Source organism: Toxorhynchites rutilus, chromosome 2 (genome assembly GCF_029784135.1).
Source record: "Toxorhynchites rutilus septentrionalis strain SRP chromosome 2, ASM2978413v1, whole genome shotgun sequence".
Taxonomy (NCBI): domain Eukaryota; kingdom Metazoa; phylum Arthropoda; class Insecta; order Diptera; family Culicidae; genus Toxorhynchites; species Toxorhynchites rutilus.
Window position 1 is genome coordinate 52,348,663 of NC_073745.1, and position 27,108 is coordinate 52,375,770.

A 27,108-nucleotide genomic window follows, 5' to 3' on the forward strand; every position below is an offset into this window, starting at 1 on the left:
AGGTTGCGAAGGTTGGGAATAATCCTTATCCAATTTTACGCATGAGAATTGACCCTCTCCTGCCGAAGGCCGGCTCCCAGCAGCGACAGATTGGGGAAAGTTTTCCGATTTTATTGGCTCATTAAGGGTTCTCCTTTAAGTATCGGGTTTGTCCCTCGTGATAATGACCGACCTTCTTCTTTGCTTGACAATGCTTTATTTTATCGCTTTCCGGTTTTTCGAGGAAATGTGAAACTTTTGCAGCTGTAAGCCATTCGGCCAATTTCGAACAAAAAACCAAGGACCTTTGTTTGTTGTAGCTGCTGAGCAGGAAAAAGTTCGATAGACAGCGGGAAAAGTTAAGTCGCGGTGTGTTAACATAATTGCCGTAGACTGGTTCTTCCGTTGCTCATCACGATTCCGTGCTTTTCACCTGGAGCTGCGACCAAAAAGTTATTTCGTTTATGGCAGCACACGTAGTGTCATTTTTGTTTTGGAATATATCATTCATTCCAATTCAAAACTAATGCACCATCATCCGGGGGCAAATTGATCACCGAAGTGCAATCGATCAAACGTATTAATGAAAACAAACTGAAATTTTTCAAAGTATTATTCAATTCAAACTAAAACTTTCAATAATCATCTGCTGGTTCTTTTCGTCAGTTGTTCTCCTGGAATTGCGAAAAAATCGCATTTTTGTTACACATCACAACGATATCAATAGACGCTAGAAATATTCACAGTAATGAAATTGACAACTTTTTTTTTTTCAACCAAACAACCATTTTTGCGGCTCAGTTTTCTCGGAAACGTAACCGAATTGGACGTGACAAGTTCCGTAGAAACTCAATTTTGTTTCATCTGAGCAGAAGATATGGCGGAAAAAAGTTCAGTTGCCATAAAGTCCAAAACCCAAAACAACACATAACGCATCACCATCAAGGGTATCAAACTTCACGATTTTTCAAAACTAGCTTGTTTGTAATAAATTCAAGCCGATATGGCCCCATTGACGTAACCCGAAAATGTTCCAGGTCAGGTTTCCGAGAGAAGTGACCATTTTATGACCAGAACCAAATTCTATCATGCGACATATCGAACTTCATAGTTTGGCAATACTAGTTCATTGTTGTGGATTTCAAAGCAGTGTATGATACCATCGACCGCGAAGAGCTATGGAAAATTATGTACGAGAATGGCTTTCCCGGGAAGCTGATTAGACTGATTAAAGCTAAGATGGATGGTACGCAATGCTGTGTGCGGATTTCGGATGGACTGTCGAGTTCATTCGTATCCCACAGGGGACTTCGGCAAGGTGATGGCCTCTCTTGCTTGCTATTCAACATAGTGTTATAGGGTATTATAAACCGAGCGGATATAAACACGAGAGGCACGATTTTCAACAATTTTAATCAGTTCATCTGCTTTGCTGAGGACATGGATATTGTCGGCAGAACATTCGCGGCGGTGGCTGAAGCGCTCACCAGACGAAAACGAGAAGCAGTGAAGATTGGATTGTAGATAAATGCGTTTAAAACGAAGTACATGCTGGCAGGCGGAACCGAGGCAGTAGTGTAACCATCGACGGCGATGAATTCGAGGTTGTTGACGAGTTCGTCTACCTTGGTCTACACTGGTGACGGCGGACAATGACAGCAGCCGCGAGATTCATAGGCGTATCATAAGCGGAAGTCGTGCCTACTTTGGGCTTCACAAGCAATTGCGGTCGAACAGAATGAGCCAAAGTACAAAGTGTACACTGTACAAGACGTTTATTAGACCGGCTGTTCTCTACGGGCATGAAACGTAGACAATGCTCGAGAAGAATCTGCGATTGCTCGGAGTTTTCGGAAGACGAGTACTAAGAACGATCTTCGACGACGTGCAGGAGAACGGAGTACGGAGGTGAAGAATGAATCATGAACTCGCACAGCTCTTCGGCGAACCCAGTATTCAAAAGGTGGTTAAAGCTGGACGGATACGGTGGGCAGAGCATGTTACAAGAATTCCGGACAACTACCCTGCGAAGATGGTGTTTACCTCAATTCCGGTAGGTACAATACGACCAGGAACACAGCGAGTTAGATGGTTAGACCAGGTGAATCGAGATCTGGCGGCGAGTACGCGATGCCCAACAAATTGGAGACCGGCAGCCCACAACCGAGTGAATTGGAGGAATATTGTTCATCAGGCCTAGTCAAAAGACAAGCCAGTTAAATAAATAGTTCATTGTTAACCATTCCATGGGTTTATGACCACACCAGGATAATCCGGATGGTCTCCGGATGACCTGAAACTCAAACTTTAAATCGAGATATGAGAAAGCCACGACTACCCTCTTTGGTGGATTAAATCCGACACAAACTGCGTTAAGAAGAAATTCACCTCTTCATGTTTCCTGTTTACCCAGCCCTTTAGTGTCGGTATGAGCCTGTGCGTCCATCTACCGTTTTCAGTCACATTTTGTTTTTGCTGCCTCATAGCCGCTGGGTTTCTAATGCCGCGATACAGGCTGGACCCCCATATGGTAGTGTCGATGAGGAGGCACCAGCCAAAACGTTGCCTCTTGCTGCTGCTGGGGTCAGAATTGTTGGACATGATTCTCGTCAGTGCACTGATTGCTTTCGTTGCCTTTTTACAAGCATAGTCAACGTCACCGTTGAAGTTCAGTCGATCATCGAGCTGCACCCCCAGGTATTTTAAATTTCGCTTCGAAGTTATCGAGTGCTCTCCAATAGTGGTTTTTGGCCGTTGCACTGCGTTGCCTGCGGCTACTGACAATTAGCATTTCCGTCTTGTGGTGTACTATCTGCAGTTTCACACTTTGCATCCAGCATCCGATCATGCCTATCGACTCGGTAGCAAGCATTTCGACTCGTACCAAGGATTCTCCTGTTACGAGGATAATGATGTCATCCGCAAAGCCAATGATCTCCACAACAGTACTAGTTTTTGCACCTTCCATCGATCTGAAAAGAAGCATTCGTCTAGACAAGGGACTCTCAAACTTTTTTGGCAAAAGACCCCTTTTCCAAAATAAAGTGATACCATCGACCCCCGAAAACTGTGTGGTTAGTCAAGTGAGTAAACTTGATATCATTTTCTCATCAATAAATAAACATAAAATTCAGAAAATATCGAGTGCAATTAATAATTATTAATACAAGTTTCAACAATAATACTGTCCACTAAAATATTAGTCGTTCTTATAACGAGTTGGTTCACGTAACACAACTTAAACAGTATCTTGTCGACCCCTGAGAAACTGGTATCGACCCCAAGTAGTCGACATCGACCACTTTGAGAATCCCTGGTCTAGACACTTCTGCATTGCTGTGCTGAACATATCAGGGAATGCTAGCACTGCCGCCTTTAAAGCTTCAATTGGTATTCCATCTGAGCCAGGCGCTTTCTTCGTCCTCTCTATATGGCGTGGGTGGCCAGGTCGTCGGGTCGTGCTGCGGGAATAACCCTACCACAATAATTTTTAGTTTTTCGAGGCACATTTCCGAGGGTATCGTTGGGCCCCTGAGTTTCTCCCTAACCACTCGGTAGGCATTGTCCCATGGATTGACGTCCACATCCCGGCATAACTCATTGAAGCAATTAGAGTTTATCCGCTTAACCGTCCGTTTAAGAGTGGACCTAACCTCTCTAAATTCCACTCTCCGCTCTTCTGTGGTGTCGTTGCTTGACAGTGGGAAGCATCTTCTAGCGCTAAGGCAGTTGGTTCGAAGCACGCCAAGTACCTAGCTCCACCTATAGGCTGAAGGTCGCTTATACCTGGGTTCCCTTTTTCTTGGCATTATTATATCACATGCTTTTGCTAGCGTTTCAGTCAGTTCATCCGCGTTAATGTTCAAGACGTCACTCTGCACGCGTAGTGCTTCGATGAAATAGTACTTATACTTGGTACTTGAATTTCGTTGACCAATGGTATAACGGATGGCTTGATGGTCACTGTTAGTGTATCCTGCGCATATTCTCTCGATGATGGACTCTCGACCATCTCGGCGGAAGGTGGTGCCCTCGTTGCACAGGGCCACATCCAACTTGGTCAGAGCTTCTACAGGGTGTCGACTACCTTCAAAAACCATGAAAATCAGGGAGTATCAGGAATTTCAAACAATGTCAGGGAAAATCAGGGAATTTCGTCACCAATCTGGAAGAAATGAAATTACGGAAATTAGAATTTCAATTATTGCATTAATTAGGAAGTTATTGATACAAAAACAAAATTCACTAGTTGGATTATCTGTGATTTTTCAGTTATTTGTTTTTTGTTGTTTTCTTTTCCCTGTAAGTGAACATAATCCTACCGAAGGGTAAATAGCGCAAACGGATTCTACATTCGCGCTGTTTTTGCTACCACTTGGCAGATATGTTCGCGTAAGCATATTTTTTTTAATAAAAAATGATTCAGCTTCAGCAGACTTAGCACTGACACTATATTACTAGCAACAACTGAAACAAGTTTACTCACTATGATCTGAAAAATGAATGACTGAAGCATTTTTGGAAAGGATAGGTTTATGGAACTTTTTACTAGAAATGGTCATCTGTCTCTCGTGTGGAAACTAAGATTGGACAATCTTTAGAAAAATAACGATCTTGACGAATCGATTTTATAAACGGCGCAAGGATGGATTTACTGATTAAATCGGTACCAGAGAATCGATCTTTGCTGAATCTATCTTTGAAAAATCGAATGTTTTTTTTACAATTTATTACTTATTCTATATGAGTGTTGTCTTTCCATTAAACAATGAACAAACATTTCACATTTATACTCAAAGATGGAACGCATTTTATTTTGATTTTCAGCATGAAAAACACAAAACAAACATGAAAGGTGAGAAAATTCTATTGTCCAGGGCATTCACCTTGTACCGTCTTTTAATCCAATAAATTAATTGAAAATTATAATTAAAAATTCAACAACTGATATATTCATGCAGAACTCCGCTGACAAAATAATCCCATAAAATAACGTACCATATCATGGCATTTATTCAAAATCTTGCTGGATCTGATATCACCATTCAATTTCTCGCTCTGTACAGTTATCTTTGAACTGTATTTAAAAATTAAATTGCGTATTTTTACGACGCTTCTAAGTCGTTGTTTAACTCAATATCAACAATCATGAACAATTCATTTATTCGAAGGTATCACCATACGTTAACAAATGTCATTGTATTTTGTTTTAAGAACTACAACTACAGAACTAGTAGAAAATTTGAACACTAGTCTACATCTGGAATTTTTATGAAAAATTACTGGAAAACCAGGGAAAGTCAGGGAATTTTATTTTGGATTTTGAGTCGACGACCTGTTCTAGCAAACTAATCCCTCTCGCGTTGGTGCATCTGCTTCACCACTCTACTGCCCAAGCATTAAAATCCCCTCCTATGACGACTGGTCTTCGTTCGGCGTGCTCGGTGAGGACAGAGTGCGATTGTTTTCGTCCTTTTGACGAGTCCATCGTGCTCCTTCATAGCTCGTCCCAAGAGAGATCTTAGACCCGACATCCTGGACTCGATCTCCTTTTGCGCGTTGAGTTTGTCCTGCACGAAGGTGTCGAGTTTCACCGACCCTCATCATGATCGTATTCAGGATGTTATCTCCAGTCAGCCCTCCTTCCTGGGTTTAAACTACGGCTGGACATTGGCAGGAACAGAGACTTGATCCCTGGACTTTGCTGAATCTCAGGTATTCCTCCATTTCTGCCACTAGAGCCTGGTGTTTCCATTCGGTAGAGTATGGGCGATCGCAGCAGCTTTCCACTACTAGTGAACGCGTTGACTTGGTCACCTGTTGTATCCATCATACTATTTCTTTGTTCTCCGTTTTTTTTTGTTGACTGTCTCTGTCGCCTTGCTGACTGTCAGTACATAGTCGCCTTTTTGTGGTTAGTCGCCTTAGTCGCGGTTAGTCGAATCCCGATTAGTCAACATGCCCCGTGTCAGTCCCTAGGGGCCGACATTGAACTTTTGATCCCTGGGTCTGACATTCACAAAAATCCCTGGGTCTGACAATTCACGTTCTCGATGCGGGTGAAATGCGCAGCAAGAGCATTTTGGGGCTCGACATGTTATAGAGAATATGGCGAAATAGGGAAATTAAAACCGGTATTGACTGAGTATATTTCGCTTCTCAGCATGCCAGTGCTCTTCTGTTACACGAGTTGATTCATCTCTTCTTTTTGTTTTTTGAGTTTGAATTCATGTCCCACGGGAAACGAAAACTCTAAATACATTCCTACATTCACAGCAAATTGTGCATAAGTTGTGAACTTCTATTTTCCCATCCGATATTCGCTTCCGTGCTCTAGTAAATCTATAAACCATACACTACCCACATTGTTAGCCCCACAATCATCCATAATCCTTACCGAAGATTTAATTTTCATAACCTCAGGGCTCGGAAAATTCGCAACAAAGCTTGACTTCGTTATTCAGATTTGTCTTCCATCCATCACTTCTTATTCTAACCCGCTAACCGCACACCGAAACGCGTGTGGTGCCGCCAACCTTTTCACAAACACGTACAAACACACACACACACATCCCAAGGATAATAACCCGAAAGGGGATTTTCCCGTCGCGTCTTGGTTGAAGTGGTTTCAAAAGTGGCAAACACCAGCAGCAGATGTATGCTGCCAACATTGTGGGGAGAGGGATCACTCACGTGATACACTCATTTCCATTCCTGGTGGCAACATCATCAACATGTGTGTGGCGATGTGGGTGTGAGTATGTGTCCCCTCCCAGCGATGAATAAAAAAAAACGCGAGTTTACAATAGAATGAATTGGGTGGTTAAATAGCGCGCCTCATTCTTGTAGTTCGCTCCGATGAAGTGCATGCATCTGGTAGGTAGTGACATGGTGAACGAAAAAAAGGAGGACTTCTTCTTGTTTCTTCTGCTTGCACAAGTTAAGTTTCGCCTGCCATACAGTGATGCTTCTGATTCCGGACGCTTTTTAATCCGAACGATTTCTCATTACATTCAATATCATGCCAAAACCATGACATTTGTTGCATGTTGAATTAATGTGACTGATAGTTATATTTATAAAAGTTGAAAACCAAAAATCAATGTGAATTTCGCAAATCCATGTCTGGAATAAAAAACACAATTAAAAAAATGATTTTAAATCCGAACGGTCAAAAGTTGACGATTAAATTTCTCATTGAAGGAATTGCATAAGGGTATGTTAGAAGCCTTGGTATGGAGTATGGAGTGTGGAGCAAAGATTTTCGATCCGGGAAACTGCAAAACTCTTCAGTATACAGGACGGGGTCGATTATATGACCCTTTTGTATGTACGTGAGTAACTTAGTAACTTTGTCTGTAGCGCTGTCCCATATTGATAGAAATTTAACCCCCTTCCTGTTGACCGATTGATTTGAAATTTGGAACACACCTTTATCTCTGCAGTCATTATAGAACTGTGTATATCATGATCTTGAAAATCCAAAATCCATAAAAAAAACAATACAATAACATACAATACAATAAAAGAAACAATACAGTTTAAAAGTGTTTAGAACGTTGTAAAAAAATTGCCCTTCTAGCTAACAAAAGGATAAACAAAAATAAGCGACAAAAAATAGGACCAACTATCACTTTCTTTGGCAAAGTGTTCTTTTTGACCGCAATCGTTAGTATTTGGTGGTATAACCATTGTTCCGGATAACTTCACGTACTCTCCGCGACATAGACTCAACAAGGCTTCGACATGTGGTGATAGGAATAGCATACCATGCTTCCTGGATTTTGGCCCACAGTTCTTCCTTATTCTTCGATTTCGCAGGACTGATGGACTTCTTAACGATCTGCCACATCACATCTTCAGACCATTTCCTCCCCCATGTTTGAATGTTTTTATTGTGTACTGAGGCTTGAAACCAGAGTCCATAGGACGGCGAACCCAGCGTTTTCCATCGGATCCAATCACGGAAATCGGAAATCGATTCTAATGCTTTCGTTTGAAAGATGAGAAAATTTAGTACAGAATATAGTAGTGGAACATCTAAATTAGTGGATTTTAATAACATTTTGGAAGTGAAAAACTTGAAAGTTAATAGGATAAAATTAATAATAAAACATTAATTATTATTAATTTTATCCTAAAAATTTATATTAAACTAGATTGTTTCTATCAATTAAATTGAAGTTCTCTAACCGCTCTACAATTTGTTCTTTGATGCCCAAATTCTATCTTTCTTAATTAGGCTGCAATATCGATATAAACAATTCCTGGTAAAAATTCAAGCAAAATGTTCTAAAATAACGATTTTTACCCCACTGTACATGTAATAGCCACATAAATTACACCTTAATGTTGATGGTTACATTTCTTCTTGAAATAAGTCTTATTTGAAATATAAAAAAAAAATCCAAACTGTATATAATCGAGTCCAAAATTGGATATAATCGAATCACATATAATCGAGTCTGCATATAATCGAGTCTGTATATAATCGAGTCCGACCTGTGTATATATTTTCAAAATCCTATCAATATGGGTATCAAATGAAAGGGCTCGATTAGTACAATACAATCATTTATGAAAAATGTAAATCCAAGATGGCGGCCGCTACAAAATAGTGGATTACATATTTTTTCAGAACTCCATCAAACGAATCAAACTAAAGGGATTGACTAGTAGAACACAGTTATTGATGAAAGATTCAAATTCAAAATGACCGCCACCACAAAATTGTGCCACACATATTTTTTTTTTCAAAACTGCATCAATATGTGAATCAAATTAAAGGGCTTGACTATTAGAACACTCATTTATGAAAAATACAAACCAAAATGGGCCACGTCAGATTTCCATTATCTGCAGTTAGTCGTTTCTTTACAAGCCTCACGATTTTATTTTAGTCTCATCAATGCCCTAGATTCATGAACAAAGGGGCGTGATGACTACTAACTGCTAGTTGCTTAATTATTTTCTGTTTTTTAGTACATCATCTGTATTATTATTATTATTTTTAATCATAATGAAACCGTTGAACTTAAAAAGTGTTTTTACTTATTTTATGTTTTAGTAAATTATCTTTATCATTAATATATTTATCTACAAAGGAACCATTCAATAATTTCTTTAAAATTTTGTACTTGTATTTTGCCTAAATAACCGCGTTCTACCAGCCAATCTCTTTCTTTTGATATTCATATTGATGGGATTTCGAGAAAATATGTAATCCGTAGTGGCCGCCATCCTGTATTTATATTTTTCATCAATAATTGTACTCTACAAGTCAAGCCCTTTCGTTTGACAATCATATTGATGAGATTTTGAGAAAATATGTAATCCGCTATTTTGTAGCGGCCGCCACCTTGGATTTACATTTTTCATAAATGACTGTATTCTACTAATCGAGCCCTTTCATTTGATACCTATATTGATAGGATTTTGAAAATATATATACAGGTCGGACTCGACTATATACAGGCTCGATTATATGCAGACTCGATTATATGTGATTCGATTATATCCAATTTTGGACTCGATTATATACAGTTTGGAAAAAAAAAAATTTATATTTCAAATAAGACTTATTTCAAGAAGAAATGTAACCATTCAACATTAAGGTGTAATTTAAGTGGCTATTACATGTACAGTGGGGTAAAAATCGTTATTTTAGAACATTTTGCTTGAATTATTACCAGGAATTGTTTATATCGATATTGCAGCCTAATTAAGAAAGATAGAAGTTGGGCATCAAAGAACAAATTGTAGAGCGGTTAGAGAACTTCAATTTAATTGATAGAAACAATCCAGTTTAATATAAATTTTTAGGATAAAATTAATAATAATTAATGTTTTATTATTAATTTTATCCTATTAACTTTTAAGTTTTTCACTTCCAAAATGTTATTAAAATCCACTAATTTAGATGTTCCACTACTATATCCTGTACTAAATTTTCTCATCTTTCAAACGAAAGCATTAGAATCGATTTCCATAGCGTACTTTGTAATGTAGAGCCAGTTTAAGGCAACAGAGTCCGAAAAAGAAAAAAAAGTTCTGTAACTCTTCCATTGTTGAAATTCAAACATATGTGTAGAAGGATATTTTTCAAATATGATCCTCTATTACCTCCTAAGAGAATCTGAATAAATTTATTTTTTCTCATGTGAGAAAGGTGTTTTCTGACTTTAAGGGGATGAATCGAAAATCAAATGTCTCTTTTATATTCAAAAAACAAAACAATACATGCAAAAAAACGAATAAAACAAAATTTTTTTTCGACTCCATTATATACAGGATTCCATTATATACAGTGAAAACAAATCAGAAACTTTATATAATCGAGTCCAGTCTGCATATATATGACGCCATCTTGTAGTGGTCATCTTGTGAAAATACAATTAATAATCTTTATATTAGGCTGTCAAAAAAGTCCTGCGGTATTTTTTTTGAATTTTCATTTGTTCATAAAATTAGTTACAATCATCTGTTTTAAGTCAAATATGCGCCGTTTTGTTCGATGACTTGTTCCCAACGAGATGCCAACTTCATAATACCCCTGTTATAGAAGCTCGCTTCCTTATTGGCAAAAAACTCGGATAGCCAATTTTCACAGGCCTCTTTTGTGGCTAACTTCTGACTACCTAGCTCGTTCGCCATGGACAAAAACAGGTGGTAGTCACTTGGTGCAAGGTCCGGACTATACGGCGGATGCAAAAGAACCTCCCATCCGAGCTCCCGGAGTTTCTGGCGCGTCACTAAAGAAGTGTGTGGCCTGGCGTTGTCCTGATGGAAGACAATGCGGCCTCTGTTTATCAAAGATGGCCTCTTCTTCATGAGTGCTACCTTCAAGCGGTCCAGTTGTTGGCAGTACAGGTCCGAATTGAGCGTTTGGCCATAGGGAAGCAGCTCATAATAGATTATTCCAAACACACAGCAGAACCTTCCTGGCCGTTAATGAGGGCTTGGCCACCGTCTGAGCCGCTTCAGCGGGCTTCGACCACGACCGTTTGCGCTTCACGTTGTCTTAAGTGACCCACTTTTCATCGCCAGTCATCATCCGCTTCAGAAACGGGTCGATTTTGTTGCGTGGCGCATCTTCGACGACCTCTACACCAGAACGAAAACGTTGAAACCATCGTTGTGCGGTGGAAATGGAAACTGTATCGGGTCCATAAACTGCACAAATTTTATTGGCAGCTTGAGATGCATTTTTTCCTTTGTCATAGTAGTACTGTAAAATATGTCGGATTTTCTCTTTATTTTGCTCCATATTTGCGACACTATAACTCACGAACGACTTAACCAAACTGTCAAGGACTATATTATAGCGCGCAAAAATACCTTTCCAACAAGCTATAGTATGACTCGATACAATGAATACAACTAGAACTACGCGCTTACAACGACACCTCGCGGAAATACCTCAGGACTGTTTTGAGGTAGTCAGAAGTTAGTCACAAAAGAGACCTGTGAAAATTGGCTATCCGAGTTTTTTGTTAATAAGGAAGCGAGCTTCTATAACAGGGGTATTATGAAGTTGGCATCTCGTTGGGAACAAATCATCGAACAAAACGGTGCATTTTTGACTTAAAACAGATTTTTTTATTAATTCGTTTATTTTTACAGGCTCAGTTACTTAAGTTTAAAGGAGCCGAATTCTTAAATATAATTTTAAAACTATATATATATAAACAACTAGCTAACCCGGCAAACTTCGTCCCGCCCATTTACTTGATTAATTCTCGAGTAATGCAGAAATTTGTGTTTTATTTGTATGGCAGCCACCCCTAAGAGAGGGGGGAGGGGTATCTAACCACCATAGAAACATTCATTGCACCCTAAAGTTTCCATATGCCTAATTTGGTTTAATTTGCTTGATTAATTCTCGGCTAATGCAAAAATTTGTGTTTCATTTGTACGGCAGCCCCTCTAAGAGAGGGGGAAGGAGTATCTTAACACACATTTATTGCATCCTAAAACCTCCACATGCAAATTTGGTTTCATTTGCTTGATTAATTTTCGAGTAATGCAGAAATTTGTGTTTCATTTGTATGGCAGCCCCCCCTTTGAGTGGGGGAAGGACTGTCTAACTATCATAGAAACATTTATTGTACCCTAAAACTTTCACAGAGAGGGGGAAGGAGTATCTTATCACCATAGAAACATTTATTGCATCCTAAAACCTCCACATTCCAAATTTGGTTTCATTTGCTTGATTAATTCTCGAGTAATGCAGAAATTTGTGTTTCATTTGTATGGCAGCCCCCCCTTTGAGTGGGGGAAGGACTGTCTAACCATCATAGAAACATTGATTGCACCCTAAAACTTTCACATGCCAACTTTGGTTTCGTTTGCTTGGTTAATTTCCGAGTAATGCAGAAATTTGTGTTTCATTTGTATGCAGCCCCCCCTTAGAGAGGGGGGAGGGGTCTCAAAATATCACGAAAACCTTCCCCGGCCCCAAAAACCCCTACATACCAATTTTCATGTCGATCGGTTCAGTAGTTTCCGAGTCTATAAAAATCAGACAGACAGACAGACATCACTCCATTTTTATATATAGATTTTCTTACATCTATGGTTAGTAAGGTGGAAAACCGATTACTCGCGGTGTACTCGAGTTTAGGAGGGTGACATATTTTTAGGAGAAGGATGGTATATAAGGAAATTGTAACAATGTTGATGAACACTCATTTCATAAATCTATTCGTATATCTATAGTGTATTTACATTTCAACTTATTCTACTATTTATAGCAAGGGGACGAATTATCCACAAAGGAAGGAAAGGAGGGTATAAGGATGTAGGGACAATCACACACGAAGATCTCTAGCTTTAAGGAAGACATATATATATATATGGGACCTGTAATCAAGGTCTAACCGAGCCAACACATCTCTCACCGGCACATTGGGCTGTCTTCCTCGGGCCCGAAGGGAGTTTTCTAAATTCGATCTGGCGACCAGATACACCTCGCACGACCAAACAATGTGCTCGATGTCGTGATAACCTTGGCCACAAACGCAGAGATTGCTGCTGGCAAGATTGAAACGGAAGAGTAGTGCATCTAACGAACAGTGATTGGACATGAGTCGGGAGAAGGTGCGAATAAAGTCCCGACTCAAGTCTAGACTTTTGAACCACGGTTTGAGGCTAACCTTAGGGATAATCGAGTGAAACCACCGGCCCAATTCATCTTCATTCCTCTTGCGTTGCCAGTTAGCGATGGTATGACTTAAAACAGATGACTGTAACTAATTTTATGAACAAATGAAAATTCAAAAAAAATACCGCAGGACTTTTTTGACAGCCTAATATAAAAGAAGGCTATCTATATAAATAAAAATGTAAGGCAAAATCTGTTAGTAAACGGAAAACCCGAAGAAGGGATGGTCCTATTTTAGCCATCTTTATTTTGTTGTATTCGTCTCTTCCCGTAGAACAATATATCGGAGAGAAAAATCGGAAAATTCGGAAAATTGAATTCCCATATGTTCTACAATTACAATTTTGTAATATTCTCTGTATCAAACATGTATTCCATACAATGGGGAAACATGTTATTTCCAAATGTTTGAAGAATCTTGAACGAGAATTGTGTCTGAAAATAATTTTATATTATAAGGACGAATTTTTGTAGAAGTACTAAAAAAGTACCGAACAATCTATTTTGGGCGGGACGAAGTTCTTCGGGTCAGCTAGTTTATAATAAAAAGGGGAAATTCGGAAATAAGAGGTACGCATATGTATGTTTCGCAGTGAAAATCATCATTTGGATCAATTTTACAGATCTGAACGATTACATACAAACACTCTTGAAATCTATTCGTTATTTTTTGCTAACCAAAAATCTTTTCCAGAAATAAATTATATGGCAGAACAACGTTTGCCGGGTCCGCTAGTTGAATTTATAAAAAAAACTTTTGTACCAAAAGTGTTTCCATTTAGTCCCGCAACTTATGACGCACCCGTTAATAAGTTCTACAATAATTAATAAATAATTTCTCTCAAATAATTGCAAAGAAAACACGTGTCCGGATTCAATAGCATGATTAAAAAAGTTTAAAAGATTAAAAAAGTGTTCGGATTTCAAATCACCGCACGATGAAAGAAATTTCAAATTTTGAACAAATATAACATGATTTTGTGGAATTCTAATATTTCATGCTATGATATGTCAATATTTTTGAGTAGTTGAAGTTTTATTCGTAAGTGCTCAAGCGTCCGGATTTCGATGCATTACTATATAAGAGAGCGTGTTTGGGTGGTGTGAGGGAAGCAACAGGACGACTAATCCGCTTATGGAACGACGTCAACTTATTGGCTCTGGTGATTACGGATTGGGATAGCAGTGGGACATCCTAGTACCCTTCCGGACAGGAGACATGGCGATGAATGTAATATTGGCTTTTTTTGGCGTCCACTTAGAGTTTCTTAAAGGGATATTGACGAAAAGTACGGAAGTATATCAAGAGCCATGGCTCGTTGCGCAACGACCCATACATTATGAATAAAAACATTAAGCAACCGATCCTGAAAGAAACACAAATGGCTTATGAGCCCAGCTTTGAGAGATAGCACTCTTGCCACCTCAACCCCTTCTGGGAGCGGGAGGCAGACATGCGCATGTTTACAAATTACGAAATAAATTACAACAAATCCTCCGGATGTTGGGGTACTCGTAAAAATCAACATTTATTTACTCTGCATAGTCACGTGACCATGGTGTAGCTTTGCCACCAGCGTGCTTCATGTGCACACAAAAACGCTCCCCTCCCCCCAAACAACTGCCCGAGGGTGAAAATCCCATGAACCAGCAGATTTCCCGCATTTCGTTGGTGTTGGTGTGCAGAGGGGTGGCAAGTCGTATTATTGGAACGAGAAAAAAAAAGAGCATAATCCCGAGCGGGACAAGCGAGGAACTATCATTGCCCTATGCTTCGCCGGTCGCTCCAAACTATGGCGGACTCTATCACAGGACACAAAACATATCCGAACGAGTGGGAGGAGTGAGAAGGAGGTAATGGGGACAACAAAAAATAAAGCACGCTGAGCGTGCAGGTTTTGTCTGTTCGGTTCTGTTGCGGTGGAAAATCGATTCTCGTAAATATCCGCTTTTTGCGCGATACAACCCGGACCTTTAAGCACCCTACTAGCCGCGCGCTGCCGTAGGAAGCCAGACCGTACCCCGTGATTCCGGCCTGAGGCACGCGTCGTGCGTTTCCAGGATAGGGCTGGAGCGACTCTTGTTGAAAAACCTTTACGTAGTGATTCCGACCGAACGCTGGAAGCTTCACCGCAACGTTTGGTGGTCATGTGGTGCGTGTGTTTTATGCGGTTTCCGTTCGTCCACCAAATTGATAGCGCGATATCGATGTGAAACGACACATGAGGCACGCCGTAATCGGCCGTATCATCGCGATTTTTAGTTTAGATGTTAACACTGCCTTTATGAACGGTTTTTTTTTGCTGTTGGTCGGAATGAAATTAGCGAATCATTTTGGACTGCACGTTTTTTTTGGACCGTACGTTTTTCAATTGGATTCAATTGGAATTGGATGGGTGGGAATAGAACATGTTTCCATACAAAACGAATCTAGTGTATGGCTGAACTTTAATTCTAGGCAGTTTACCATTCAATCTTAGGCTTGGATATACAGGTCGGACTCGATTATATGTGATTTTTTTTTATTCGTTTATTTTTACAGGCTCAGTTACATAAGTTTAAAGGAGCCAAATTCTTAAATATATTTTTTAAAACTATATATAAACAGTTTTACTAACTCTATGTTTAGTAAGGTGGAAAACCGATTACTCGCGGTTTACTCGAGTTTAGAAGGGTGACATAATGTTTCAGGAAAAGGAAGGAATAAAAAGAAACTGTTACAATGTTTATGATCACACTCAATTCTTAAATCTATTCGTATATCTATTGTATATTTACATTTCAACTTATTCTACTGTTTATAGCAAGGGGGCCAATTGCTCGCAATGGATGAAAAGGAGGGTATACAGACATAGGACACAATCACACACGAAGATCGATAGCTTTAAGGAAAACATATATTTGGGACATGTAATCAAGGTCTGACCGAGCCAACACATCTCTCACCGGCACATTGGTCTGTTTTCCTCGGACCCGAAGGGAGTTTTCTAAATTCGTCCTGGCGATAAGATACACCTCGCATGACCAAACAACATGTTCAATGTCGTGATAACCCTGACCACAAACGCAGAGATTGTTGCTGGCAAGATTGAAACGAAAGAGTAGCGCGTCTAACAAACAGTGATTGGACATGAGTCGGGAGAAGGTGGGTGTTCGGACTTAGTTCGAAACTCCTTAAATCGGTCTGGTTTATGACAGATCAAAGCTGGAATTTATTGCATTTAGTTTAGTAACAATTTGTTTTCAAATTTTATAATAAACTTACAATTATAGTTTCGTTCTAAAGTTCCTTGCAGATGCCGCTCAAATAACGACGGATTATTTTTCAATTTTCAATTTTCTATTGCTGTAAGTTAAATTGATTTATACATTGAATAGTGTAGTAGATTATATAATGATTACTTACAGCGATTTCAAATAATTACTACTTAATAAAAAAAAACCTCTATATATTTTACTTCCAAATTCTTCTGACTTCGATTTCGAATACCTATTCTTTCTCTACTCCAACTTTTCTTTTGTTTTTCAAATTCCATTTGTTTACTTTCCTTCTTTTGTTTTGTTTACACCGCAGAACATATAGCTCCCGAAGTTGTCTGCGATCACTTAGTAAACATACCTAATTTTCAGCGGCCCGATTTTTGCGCTCAGTGCAGTGTTCCCAACATTTCCCGGCCCGTAAAACCCTAGTCGGGAGACCACTTCCGATCTGGCTTTACCATCTATCGTTTATCTCAATCACTGCCAACTGCGCAACAGCTCGCCGAAATAAGCCACTGCTCGTTCGGACCCACGCCTGTCGCACTCGACCATCACTCGCTGCTATGACCTCCTCTATTATTCCTCGCACCCAGGATCTCCGCTTAGACCCCTCGATCACATATACCAGGTCACCCTTCTTCAGCGCTCTTGCTTCTCCGTGCCACTTGGTCCGCTGGTTCAGCGAAGGAACATATTCCTTAATCCACCGGATCCACATCTCCTGTGCCAACTCCTGCGAACGTTTGTATACATCCCGCAGAGCCTCTGCCGGAAGAGGTGTAGGAGAAACCATCTGCGGTTCGTTCGGTGAAACCCCCCTCAAGAAATGATTGGGACTAAGCGCTTCTGCTTCCGCTATTTCCTGGGGAACGTAGATTAGCGGCCTCGAGTTTATCATATCTTCTGCCTCCGTCACTGATGTGTGTAGAATTTCGTCTGTCAACCGCTTCCCGTCATTCATTGCTTCCAATGCCTCTTTGACGGATCTGACTAATCGTTCCCAGACCCCACCCATGTGTGGGGCAGCTGGTGGATTGAAAGTCCACTTCATACGCGCATTGGTTAAGTCATCTGCGCAGTCGCAGTTAATATCGTTAATTAGGTTCGTCAACTCTTTGCTTGCTCCTTTCAAATTGGTTCCATTATCGGAGAAGAATTCCTGGGGTGGTCCTCTGCGATTCATGAAACGTCGAATAGCCATCAGACAGGACTGCGTCGTCAGGCTTCCGCTTACTTCCAGGTGGACAGCGCGTGTAACGAAGCAGGTGAACACAACTACCCAACGCTTTTCACTATGTCGTGCTACGGAGACGTTTACCGGACCCAAGTAATCGACGCCGACGGAACTGAACGGTCGACGATACGGTTGTAGTCGTTGTACTGGCAAGGCTGCCATTCTAGGAACCCGTGGTTTACTGCGGTGAACTTTGCACCACTGACACGTCTTCGAAATTTTCTGCACCACCGTACCAACCTTTGGGATGTAAAAACGCTGCCGAATTTCATTTTTCATGGTCTCTCGATACCCATGTCCAAAGCGTTCATGATAATTCTGCACGATCATTCTTGTCACATGGTGCTCTCTGGGCAAAATCACTGGGAAGCGTAGGTCGAATGGCAGGAACTCAGCCTTCTCTGTGCGCCCTTCCATCCGAATTATATTGTGCTCATCGACTAGTGGTGTGAGCTTGTACAGAGCACTTGACTTCTCCAACTGCATCCACTCACTCGTGGAACGATTCCGATTCCTAATTAGGATTTTCAACTCGTCCCCAAACGCTTCGGCTTGAACGGAACGCAGCAGATGACGTTCGGCTTTCTCTAACTCCTCCTGTTTCAAAGGTGTACGCACAACTGACCACGTTATCGGTTTCAACAACTTCAACTGGTTCTTTGTAGCCTTCAACGTTTCTATGGAAGAGCCCTTCATTCTTCTCCGACAGTTCGATACGAATCTGTATACGCAAGCCACTGTCCTCAGTAGTTCATTCCATTTAGAAAACCGTTGGTCGTCCACCAAATTGTCCTGTACTTCAACATCGTGGAACAGGAACCGCGTTCGGAGCTCCTCCTTCGTGTTACCTGCTGGAGTTTGCTGTGGCCATTATGCCTCGTCTTTGTACAGAAAACTAGGTCCCTTGAACCAGCTACTGTCCGAATCAAGCTCCGCTGCACGCCTCCACTTCGTCAGTTTATCTGCCTCGTTCAGCTTTGTTGGTGTCCAACGCCAATCCGCCAGTTTCGTGCGACTGAGGATCTCTCCTATGCGAAAACCGACGAACTGCTTGTATCGCCGCTGATCCGAACGGATCCAGGATAACACTGTCTGCGAATCAGTCCAGAGAAACGTTTTCTGAGCCTTGAAGCTGTGGTTTTCCTGCACTGTACCTGCCAACCTGGCACCTAGCACTGCCGCTTGAAGCTCTAGTCGAGGGATGCTCAACTGTTTCAGCGGGGCGACCTTAGTTCGACTCATCACCAGTGCACATACGATTTTCTCGTTGACGACAGCCCGAAAATAAGCAACGCAGCCGTACGCCTTCTCGCCTGCATCAGTAAAGATGTGAAGTTGTAGGTTTTGCACTCGATGGGATTGTGCTTTCTCAAAATAGCAACGCGGAATCCTAATTTCCGCGATCGAAGGTAGTAATTTGACCCACTGAATCCACGTCAAATAACATTCGCCGTCTATCTTTTCGTCCCATCCACAACCCGTTCTCCACAAGTCTTGGACAAGCATTTTCCCGAGAACTGTGAACGGCGACAGAAGTCCCAGAGGATCAAACATCGACATGACGCAACTGAGAACCATCCTTTTCGTTGGACACTCCGTTCCGGCGAGAGCAGATTGAAGCTCGTATCTTGGAGTGATAGTAAAAGAAAAAACATCTTCGGTTGACCTCCAGATAATTCCAAGTACCCGCTCAGTTCCGGAATCATTCTTATGGAAATGAACATCATTTTCATTGTTGTGCTCTCCCATTTGCCGCAGAAACTCCACTGAGTTGGATACCCAATTCCGCATAACAAACCCTCCTCGAGAATGTATCAATTTTACATCCGTTGCTAGCCGTACTGCCTCTTCGACAGTGTTGCAACTGTCAAAATAGTCGTCGACATAATGATTGTCGACGATGGCTCTCGCTGCTTTAGGAAATTCTTCGGCGAACTGCTCAGCATTTATGTTTTTAATGTACTGTGCTGAGCACGGAGAACATGTTGCTCCGAAGGTTCCGACGTCCATCACATATTTCTGTGGAGTTTCATTGCTACTCGATCTGAAGACGAACCGCTGCGCCTGTTTGTCCCTCGCTCTGATTAGGTACTGATGGAACATTTCCTTCAAGTCGCCTCCAAACCCCACCGGTCGTTCACGAAAGCGTTGAAGTACCGCTAAAAGAGACGTCAACAAGTCTGGGCCGGTCAACAGCATGCTGTTCAGAGAAACTCCATTAACTGTTGCTGCTGCATCCCACACCAAGCGCACTTTACCCGGTTTCTTGGGGTTAACCACCACGTTCAGGGGAAGATACCACACAGTTGATGGATCTGTGCAGATGAGCTCTTCGCTTGTCAACTTGTGAGCGTAGCCTTTGGTCAGGTACTCCTCAATCTGACGGTTTACATTGAGCCGTAGTTCTTCGTTTCTCGACAATTTCCGCTCTAGGGCTTCCATCCGTTTTATAGCCATAGGATAACTATCAGGAAAACTACCGCATCATTACGAAATAGAAGTCCCGTTTCGAAGCGGTCACCTACCCGAACCGTGGTTGTTTTTAATATTTCACGCGCTCGGTGATCTTCAGTAGATTCCGGCATTCCAGCCGGTGTTATGCCAGTCTCGTCTAGCAAATATTGACTGCGAATCATATCGTGCAACTGCTGATTGGTTGTTGTTCCTGCATCGTGGAAGTTCACAAGCGCAACCGTCGACGAATTCCGATTCTCTGACCCATAGACTGTCCATCCCAACTTCGACCGAACTGCGATTGGTTCACCTGGTTGGCCAATTCTGGACTCGAGCGGAGCAAACACATACATGTTGTCCAACCCGATCATTATCTTCGGCTCTCCTTTATCATAATCATCGACCCTCAAATCCTGTAAATGAGGGTAACGCTGCTTGATCTCACAGAACTGCATTTCCTGTTTCGGCAGAATCAGCTCTCCAACGGTACGTGCTTCTCTCAGTGGAAATTTCTCGGTAGAACCCCTGGCAGACACCATCACGTCAACTTTTCTAGAACCATTCTCGATACGTTTCATGTTTCCAGTCCATGTGACAACTAGCGGCTCGACGATCCCAGTGATTTTGAGTTTATTCACAACAGAATCCTCTATAAGGGTGATGGAGGATCCCTCATCCAAGAAAGCTAGAATGTCAACTTTTCGGTTTCCGAAGTGCAAGGTAACTGGCAACATTCGGAAAATAACGGAACGATTCATGCGATTGTGAGCGTTGCATTGGAACTCCATGACTTGAACGGATACTTCGGAACGATGTAGAAGCGGATGATGACTTCCTTGGCAGTCGGCCACGTTGCAGCATATCTTGAAATTGCATCTGCTCTTACCGTGGTTATTCAGGCACAACTCACATAGTTTATACTTTCCCACCACTTTAAGGCGTTCGGCGACGGTGAGCTTTCGGAAGTCATCGCAGAACCTGATTTTATGGTCGTTTCTTTTGCACACCCAACAAGGCTTCTCACTTTTCGGGTTTGGGGCCATCTCCCCTTTGTGGAATGGCGAATTGTGAACGTAAACAAACTCTTTTTTATTCGGCTTCAACCTAGCGGAACGATCGTTGCGGCCGTTGAGATCGAGAGTGGAGAATTCACTAACCTCGGAAACATCTGAGACAATACCGTTCATGAACTCGGTAAAGGTTCTCAAAGGGGTGCCAATTTTATTCCGCTTGTAGCGGACCCAATCCAATTTGTAGTTTGGAGGTAGTTTTTCAACTAGTTCTTGGACCAACATGGGATTGTTTAAATGGTCCACGAGCTTGGCGGCTTCTAAGTGGTCACAGAGTTGTTTGACTGTTATGCCGAAATGTATAAATGTTTCCAAACGGTCAACTCTTGGTGGTTTAGCTTGGCGGACTTTCATCAACAAATTTTTCAACAGATTCTCCGGTCTCCCAAACAAGTTCTGAAGGTCGCGAATAACGTCTGGAACCGAGTCAGGAATAACTAACCTACTCCTCACGGCCTCAAGTGCATCCCCTTTCAAGCTGTCCTGCAGTCGCTTTAAATTATCCAGGTTGGAGAACCCGCACGCTTGAGTCGTGTACTCAAAGCTGCTTATAAAAATTGGCCAGAGTTCAGCCTCGCCCCTAAACACTGGCAGCTGTTTAGACACTGATTGTCTGGCCGCAATTTGTGCTTGGGAAAGCCCTACAATTTCCTGCCCCGGCCCGTTTCTCATTTGGCCTGTTCGAAAATCTGCCAACGTCATTTGCTCCTCACGAGTCAATCGTATGAACTGATCGTCCCTATGATCTCCACCAACAGGTGCCTGCTTAAGCTGATTCAGGCCACGAATCGGGTCTACAAATTGTGACGGACTGGCAGGGAGTGTAAGCCCTTTTGTCCCCTCATCTACTCTCGTCGTCCCCTTCATACCTTTTGCCCCAGACACCGTTAGTTGCTGTACGACCGGCATACTATTGCCACGTTCGAGCCATTTCTCCACCTTTTGGTTAGAATTTTCACCGAAAGCGTCTTCTTCTAAACCTTCGCCACCACCTACGGCTCCTTCTTCTACTTCCTCTTCTGAATGTCTTTTTATTAGTCCTACCTTAGCGACCTCGAAATTATCACGCAACTTATTCCGCTTCTTGAGAAAATCTTCTTCTTCCTTCAAACGTTGATTCAGCATTTCTTGTTCCTGTTGCAGCTGACGCTCTTGGAACTCGCGTTCTTGTTGTAGTTCCATCTCACGAAGTTCTTTCTCCAGGCGTAACTGTTTCTCCTTCAGTGCTCGTTCCATTTCGAGTCGCTTTTTGCGTAGAATACGCTCGTTTTCCATAGCCTTCTCCTTGGCATCCATCTCCTCCTGCAGCTTCTCGAGAGACTTTTCGAATGCAGAACCAACACTACTCACAGAGGCGGATTCTCCTTTTGACTTCGTCTTCTTCCCATCCGTGGACGTCTTTTTCGACACTGCGCCAGTAGCATTTTTCTTCTGCTCCGGTACTTGCAGAGAATTGCCACACTTCGGACAGTTCCACGGGTAGTCCTTGATTTTCCCCGTTACTCCAACACAGCTGAAATGTGCCCACTGGTTGCACTCATCGCACTGGACCATGTCAGATGTGTCCACTTCTGGACACAGCATACAGCTGCTGGACTTCGGTTCGGTCATCTTTTGGAAATATGTCCGTTATAATTCTTTGATTTTGTTCGGACTTAGTTCGAAACTCCTTGAATCGGTCTGGTTTATGACAGATCAAAGCTGGAATTTATTGCATTTAGTTTAGTAACAATTTGTTTTCAAATTTTATAATAAACTTACAATTATAGTTTCGTTCTAAAGTTCCTTGCAGATGCCGCTCAAATAACGACGGATTATTTTTCAATTTTCAATTTTCTATTGCTGTAAGTTAAATTGATTTATACATTGAATAGTGTAGTAGATTATATAATGATTACTTACAGCGATTTCAAATAATTACTACTTAATAAAAAAAATCTCTACGAAAACCTCTATATATTTTACTTCCAAATTCTTTTGACTTCGATTTCGAATACCTATTCTTTCTCTACTCCAACTTTTCTTTTGTTTTTCAAATTCCATTTGTTTACTTTCCTTCTTTTGTTTTGTTTACACCGCAGAACATATAGCTCCCGAAGTTGTCTGCGATCACTTAGTAAACATACCTAATTTTCAGCGGCGGGATTTTTGCGCTCAGTGCAGTGTTCCCAACAGTGGGAATAAAGTCACGTCTCAAGTCCAGACTTTTTAACCACGGTTTGAGGCTAACCTTAGGGATAATCGAGTGAAACCACCGGCCCAATTCATCTTCATTCCACTTGCGTTGCCAGTTAGTGATGGTATTTTTACGGACTAAAGAATAAAATTCATTGAAGGTGATTTGACGCTGATAAATGTCGCCTCCAATCGCACCTACATTTGCTGATGAGTCAGCCCTCTCATTACCCGGAATTGAGCAATGTGAAGGGACCCAGACAAAGGCAATGAAATAACAGCGTCTGGATAAAGCACTCAAAACTTCTCGTATCCTCTCTAGGAAGTACGGCGAGTGCTTTTCCGGCCTTATTGAACATTAAGTGTTATACACTTGAGCATCCCCAGAAAAAGACACTCAGAGTTTAATACTTAGATATATAGATGGATAGAGACAGAGAAAAGGGATAAATACGAGTCGATAGATAAAGAGTTTATAGAAATGATATAGATCCTATTGTGAAAAGTAATAAAAATTGTACTTCCATCTCGCGCAAAAATAATTGTTACTATTGATGGACATTTGAATGAATAAATTATGTGAAAAATTTAAACCTGTAAAAATTTGGAATAAAAGCTATCATTGTACTTACGTGGACTTACCTGGAAACTGGATACTTACCTGGAAAATTAAACCGAATACTTACCTGGTACAGCCCACGAACCGTTGAGACACAACATACAGTTTGAATTTTTTTTTTCATATTTCAAATATGACTCATTTAACGATAAAAATATTACCTTCCACCGTTAAGGTGAAATTGAAGTGGCTTTTATATACAGTGGGGTCAAAATCGTGATTTTGGAAGACTTTGCTTGAAATTTCACCAGGAATTGTTTATATCGATATTGCAGCGAAATTAAGATACATTCAACCCTCCTACAACGCGGCCCTCTTGGAGCGCGGTTTCCGTTTCACGTACTATCGTATCGTACACGTACTATATGAATTATTTTAACTGGACATGTTGAAATACACATTCAAGCTTATGTCTTAGCCGTTTACAACATCGGTTTCAGTCAAGCCCCGGCTTGGGCCGAGTTGACATTGGTTGCGAAAATGTGGCCGTACAAATTGTATGTGGGGTAGATAGGGGCAATATGACCAGGCGGGGCGAAATGGGCCACCCTTCGTTTGGGCTTGTTATTGAACCAATGACACTTATTTTCAAACAATTGTGTTAGGTTCTGTACAACGTCAGGTTGTAGTTTTTTTTGAACAGAAATCCATTTTCTCTTGAAGTCCGCCTCCGATTTGACAACTTTTGGGTTCTTCCGGAGGGCCTGCTTCATAATCGCCCAATATTTCTCTATTGGGCGAAGCTCCGGCGCGTTGGGCGGGTTCATTTCCTTTGGCACGAAGGTGACCCCGTTGGCTTCGTACCACTCCAACACGTCCTTTGAATAGTGGCACGAAGCGATATCCGGCCAGAAGATGGTCAGGCCCTCGTGCTGCTTCAATAGTGGTAGTAAGCGCTTCTGTAGGCACTCCTTAAGGTAAACCTGCCCGTTTACCGTGCCGGTCATCACCAGCGGGCGCTCCGCTTTCCGCAAGAGCAGATCGCTTGCCACACCATGTACTTTTTGGCAAACTTGGATAGTTTCTGCTTGCGAATCTCCTCCGGAACGCTGAATTTGTCCTCTGCAGAGAAGAACAACAGGCCCGGCAGCTGACGAAAGTCCGCTTTGACGTAGGTTTCGTCGTCCATTACCAGGCAATGCGGCTTCGTCAGCATTTCGGTGTACAGCTTCCGGGCTCGCGTCTTCCCCACCATGTTTTGCCTTTCGTCGCGGTTAGGAGCCTTCTGAACCTTGTATGTACGCTGGCCCTCCCGCTGCTTGGTCCGCTGGACGAATGAACTTGACAAATTCAGCTTATTGGCGACATCCCGGACCGAACTTCTCGGATCACGTCTAAACTGCTTAACTACGCGCTTGTGATCTTTTTCACTGACGGAGCATCCATTTTTGCCGTTCTTCACCTTCCGGTCGATGGTTAGGTTCTCGAAGTATCGTTTTAGTACTCTGCTGACCGTGGATTGGACGATTCCCAGCATCTTACCGATGTCCCGATTTGACAACTCCGGATTCTCGAAATGAGTGCACAGGATTAATTCACGACGCTCTTTTTCGTTCGACGACATTTTCCAAATTTACGAAAAATTGACAGTGAAGCATGGCCAACGTGATATATACACTCTTATCTGATTATAAGCGAAAGCTGAAGATATAATTCCTGAAAATTAAATTTCTACAGCCGTGATGCAATTTGATGTGACACACCCTTTATAGAGATAGATGAGGGAAATCGATAAATTTTCAATCATTTCGAAACACAATTTCAGTTCACGATTCTGTCAAATACTTGGAAAAAGATGTTTCCATCAAATAGAATTTTCATAAGAAGTTTTATTTCAGAAACGTACTATGGCCATATAAAAGATCATTTTTCTCCAATTTTTTAATTTTTTTATGCCGAAACAACATTCCTCGGAGTAAAGTGTATATTGTGTCCAACTTTGAGCTCAATCGGTTCCGCACTTTTCGAGTTTTTGACGAGTATACAAATAAACACAACATTTATATTTATATATATATATATATATATATATATATATATATATATATATATATATATATATATATATATATATATATATATATATATATATATATATATATATATATATATATATATATATATATATATATATATATATATATATATATATATACATAGAGAAATAGAGATGGATAAGCGAAATCGATAAATTTGAAATCATTCCGAAACACAATTTTAGTTCATGATTTTGTCAAACACTTGAAAAAAAGATGTTTCCATCACATAGAATTCATATTTAATACGAAATGGTTGATTTTCATAAGAAGCTTAATTTCAGAAATGTAATATGGCCATATAGAAGATCATTTTTCTCCATTTTTTTTTATGCCGTAACAACATTCCTTGGAGTAAAATGTATATTGTGTCCAACTTTGAGCTCAATCGGTTCCGCACTTTTCGAATTTTTGATGCGTACACAAACAAACACAACATTTTTTATATACAGAGATTGAAGGAAATCTCACACTAACTGATAATCACGAAAACCATATAAAAAAGCAGTCAACGAAATAAGCTCTGTAGAAAGAAATACTCAAACGTTATTTACGTTGCGCAGATCCTTTGCTGCTCCAGCAACTCGGATCATTTAGTAATGTTTTAACGACGGAAGTTCTCTTAGCTCGTAGATTATATTCTCTCTATGGAACAACGGTTCTACAGTGTTACGGCGAAAGGAATCCGGAAGCTGGCGTTCGATTTGGCCGAAAGATGGTATTTCTCACCCTTTCAATAGCCAAAAGCAATTAGCCGGAATGGATTAGTTGGATGGTTTTGGAGAGCGCCACCCACAACTCTCACTTTGGACACCAAAAACAATCTCCGCCACCAGGGCACAAGGATTCAATCGCGTTGCAGTCGGGGAACTCTACGATTTACTGGAGGACGCAGCAGAAATACGACATTCCACCAGTATGGCAATTCAACGTGGATGAGACATCAATTATTCCAGTAACTATTTTTTATCAATAGGAGAACGAATTAAACTAAAAGTTATTATCTTCATTCAACAGGTACAGACCAGAAATTGCAAAATTCTAATAATGCGGAAAAAAAGGCAGAAAAGCGCTATAACTTCAGCTGAGCGCTGAGTGCTGAACACGGAATAACGATC

General features: G+C 41.1%; 1 protein-coding gene across 1 annotated transcript; it reads right to left on the bottom strand.

The window, feature by feature from the left end:
* Nucleotides 1–16,856: 16,856 nt before the first annotated feature.
* On the bottom strand, nucleotides 16,857–18,332 carry LOC129765749 (uncharacterized). Its single transcript, XM_055766172.1, has one exon. It carries the CDS (start codon nucleotides 18,330–18,332, stop codon nucleotides 16,857–16,859), a length of 1,476 nt encoding a protein of 491 aa, XP_055622147.1.
* Nucleotides 18,333–27,108: the final 8,776 nt, after the last annotated feature.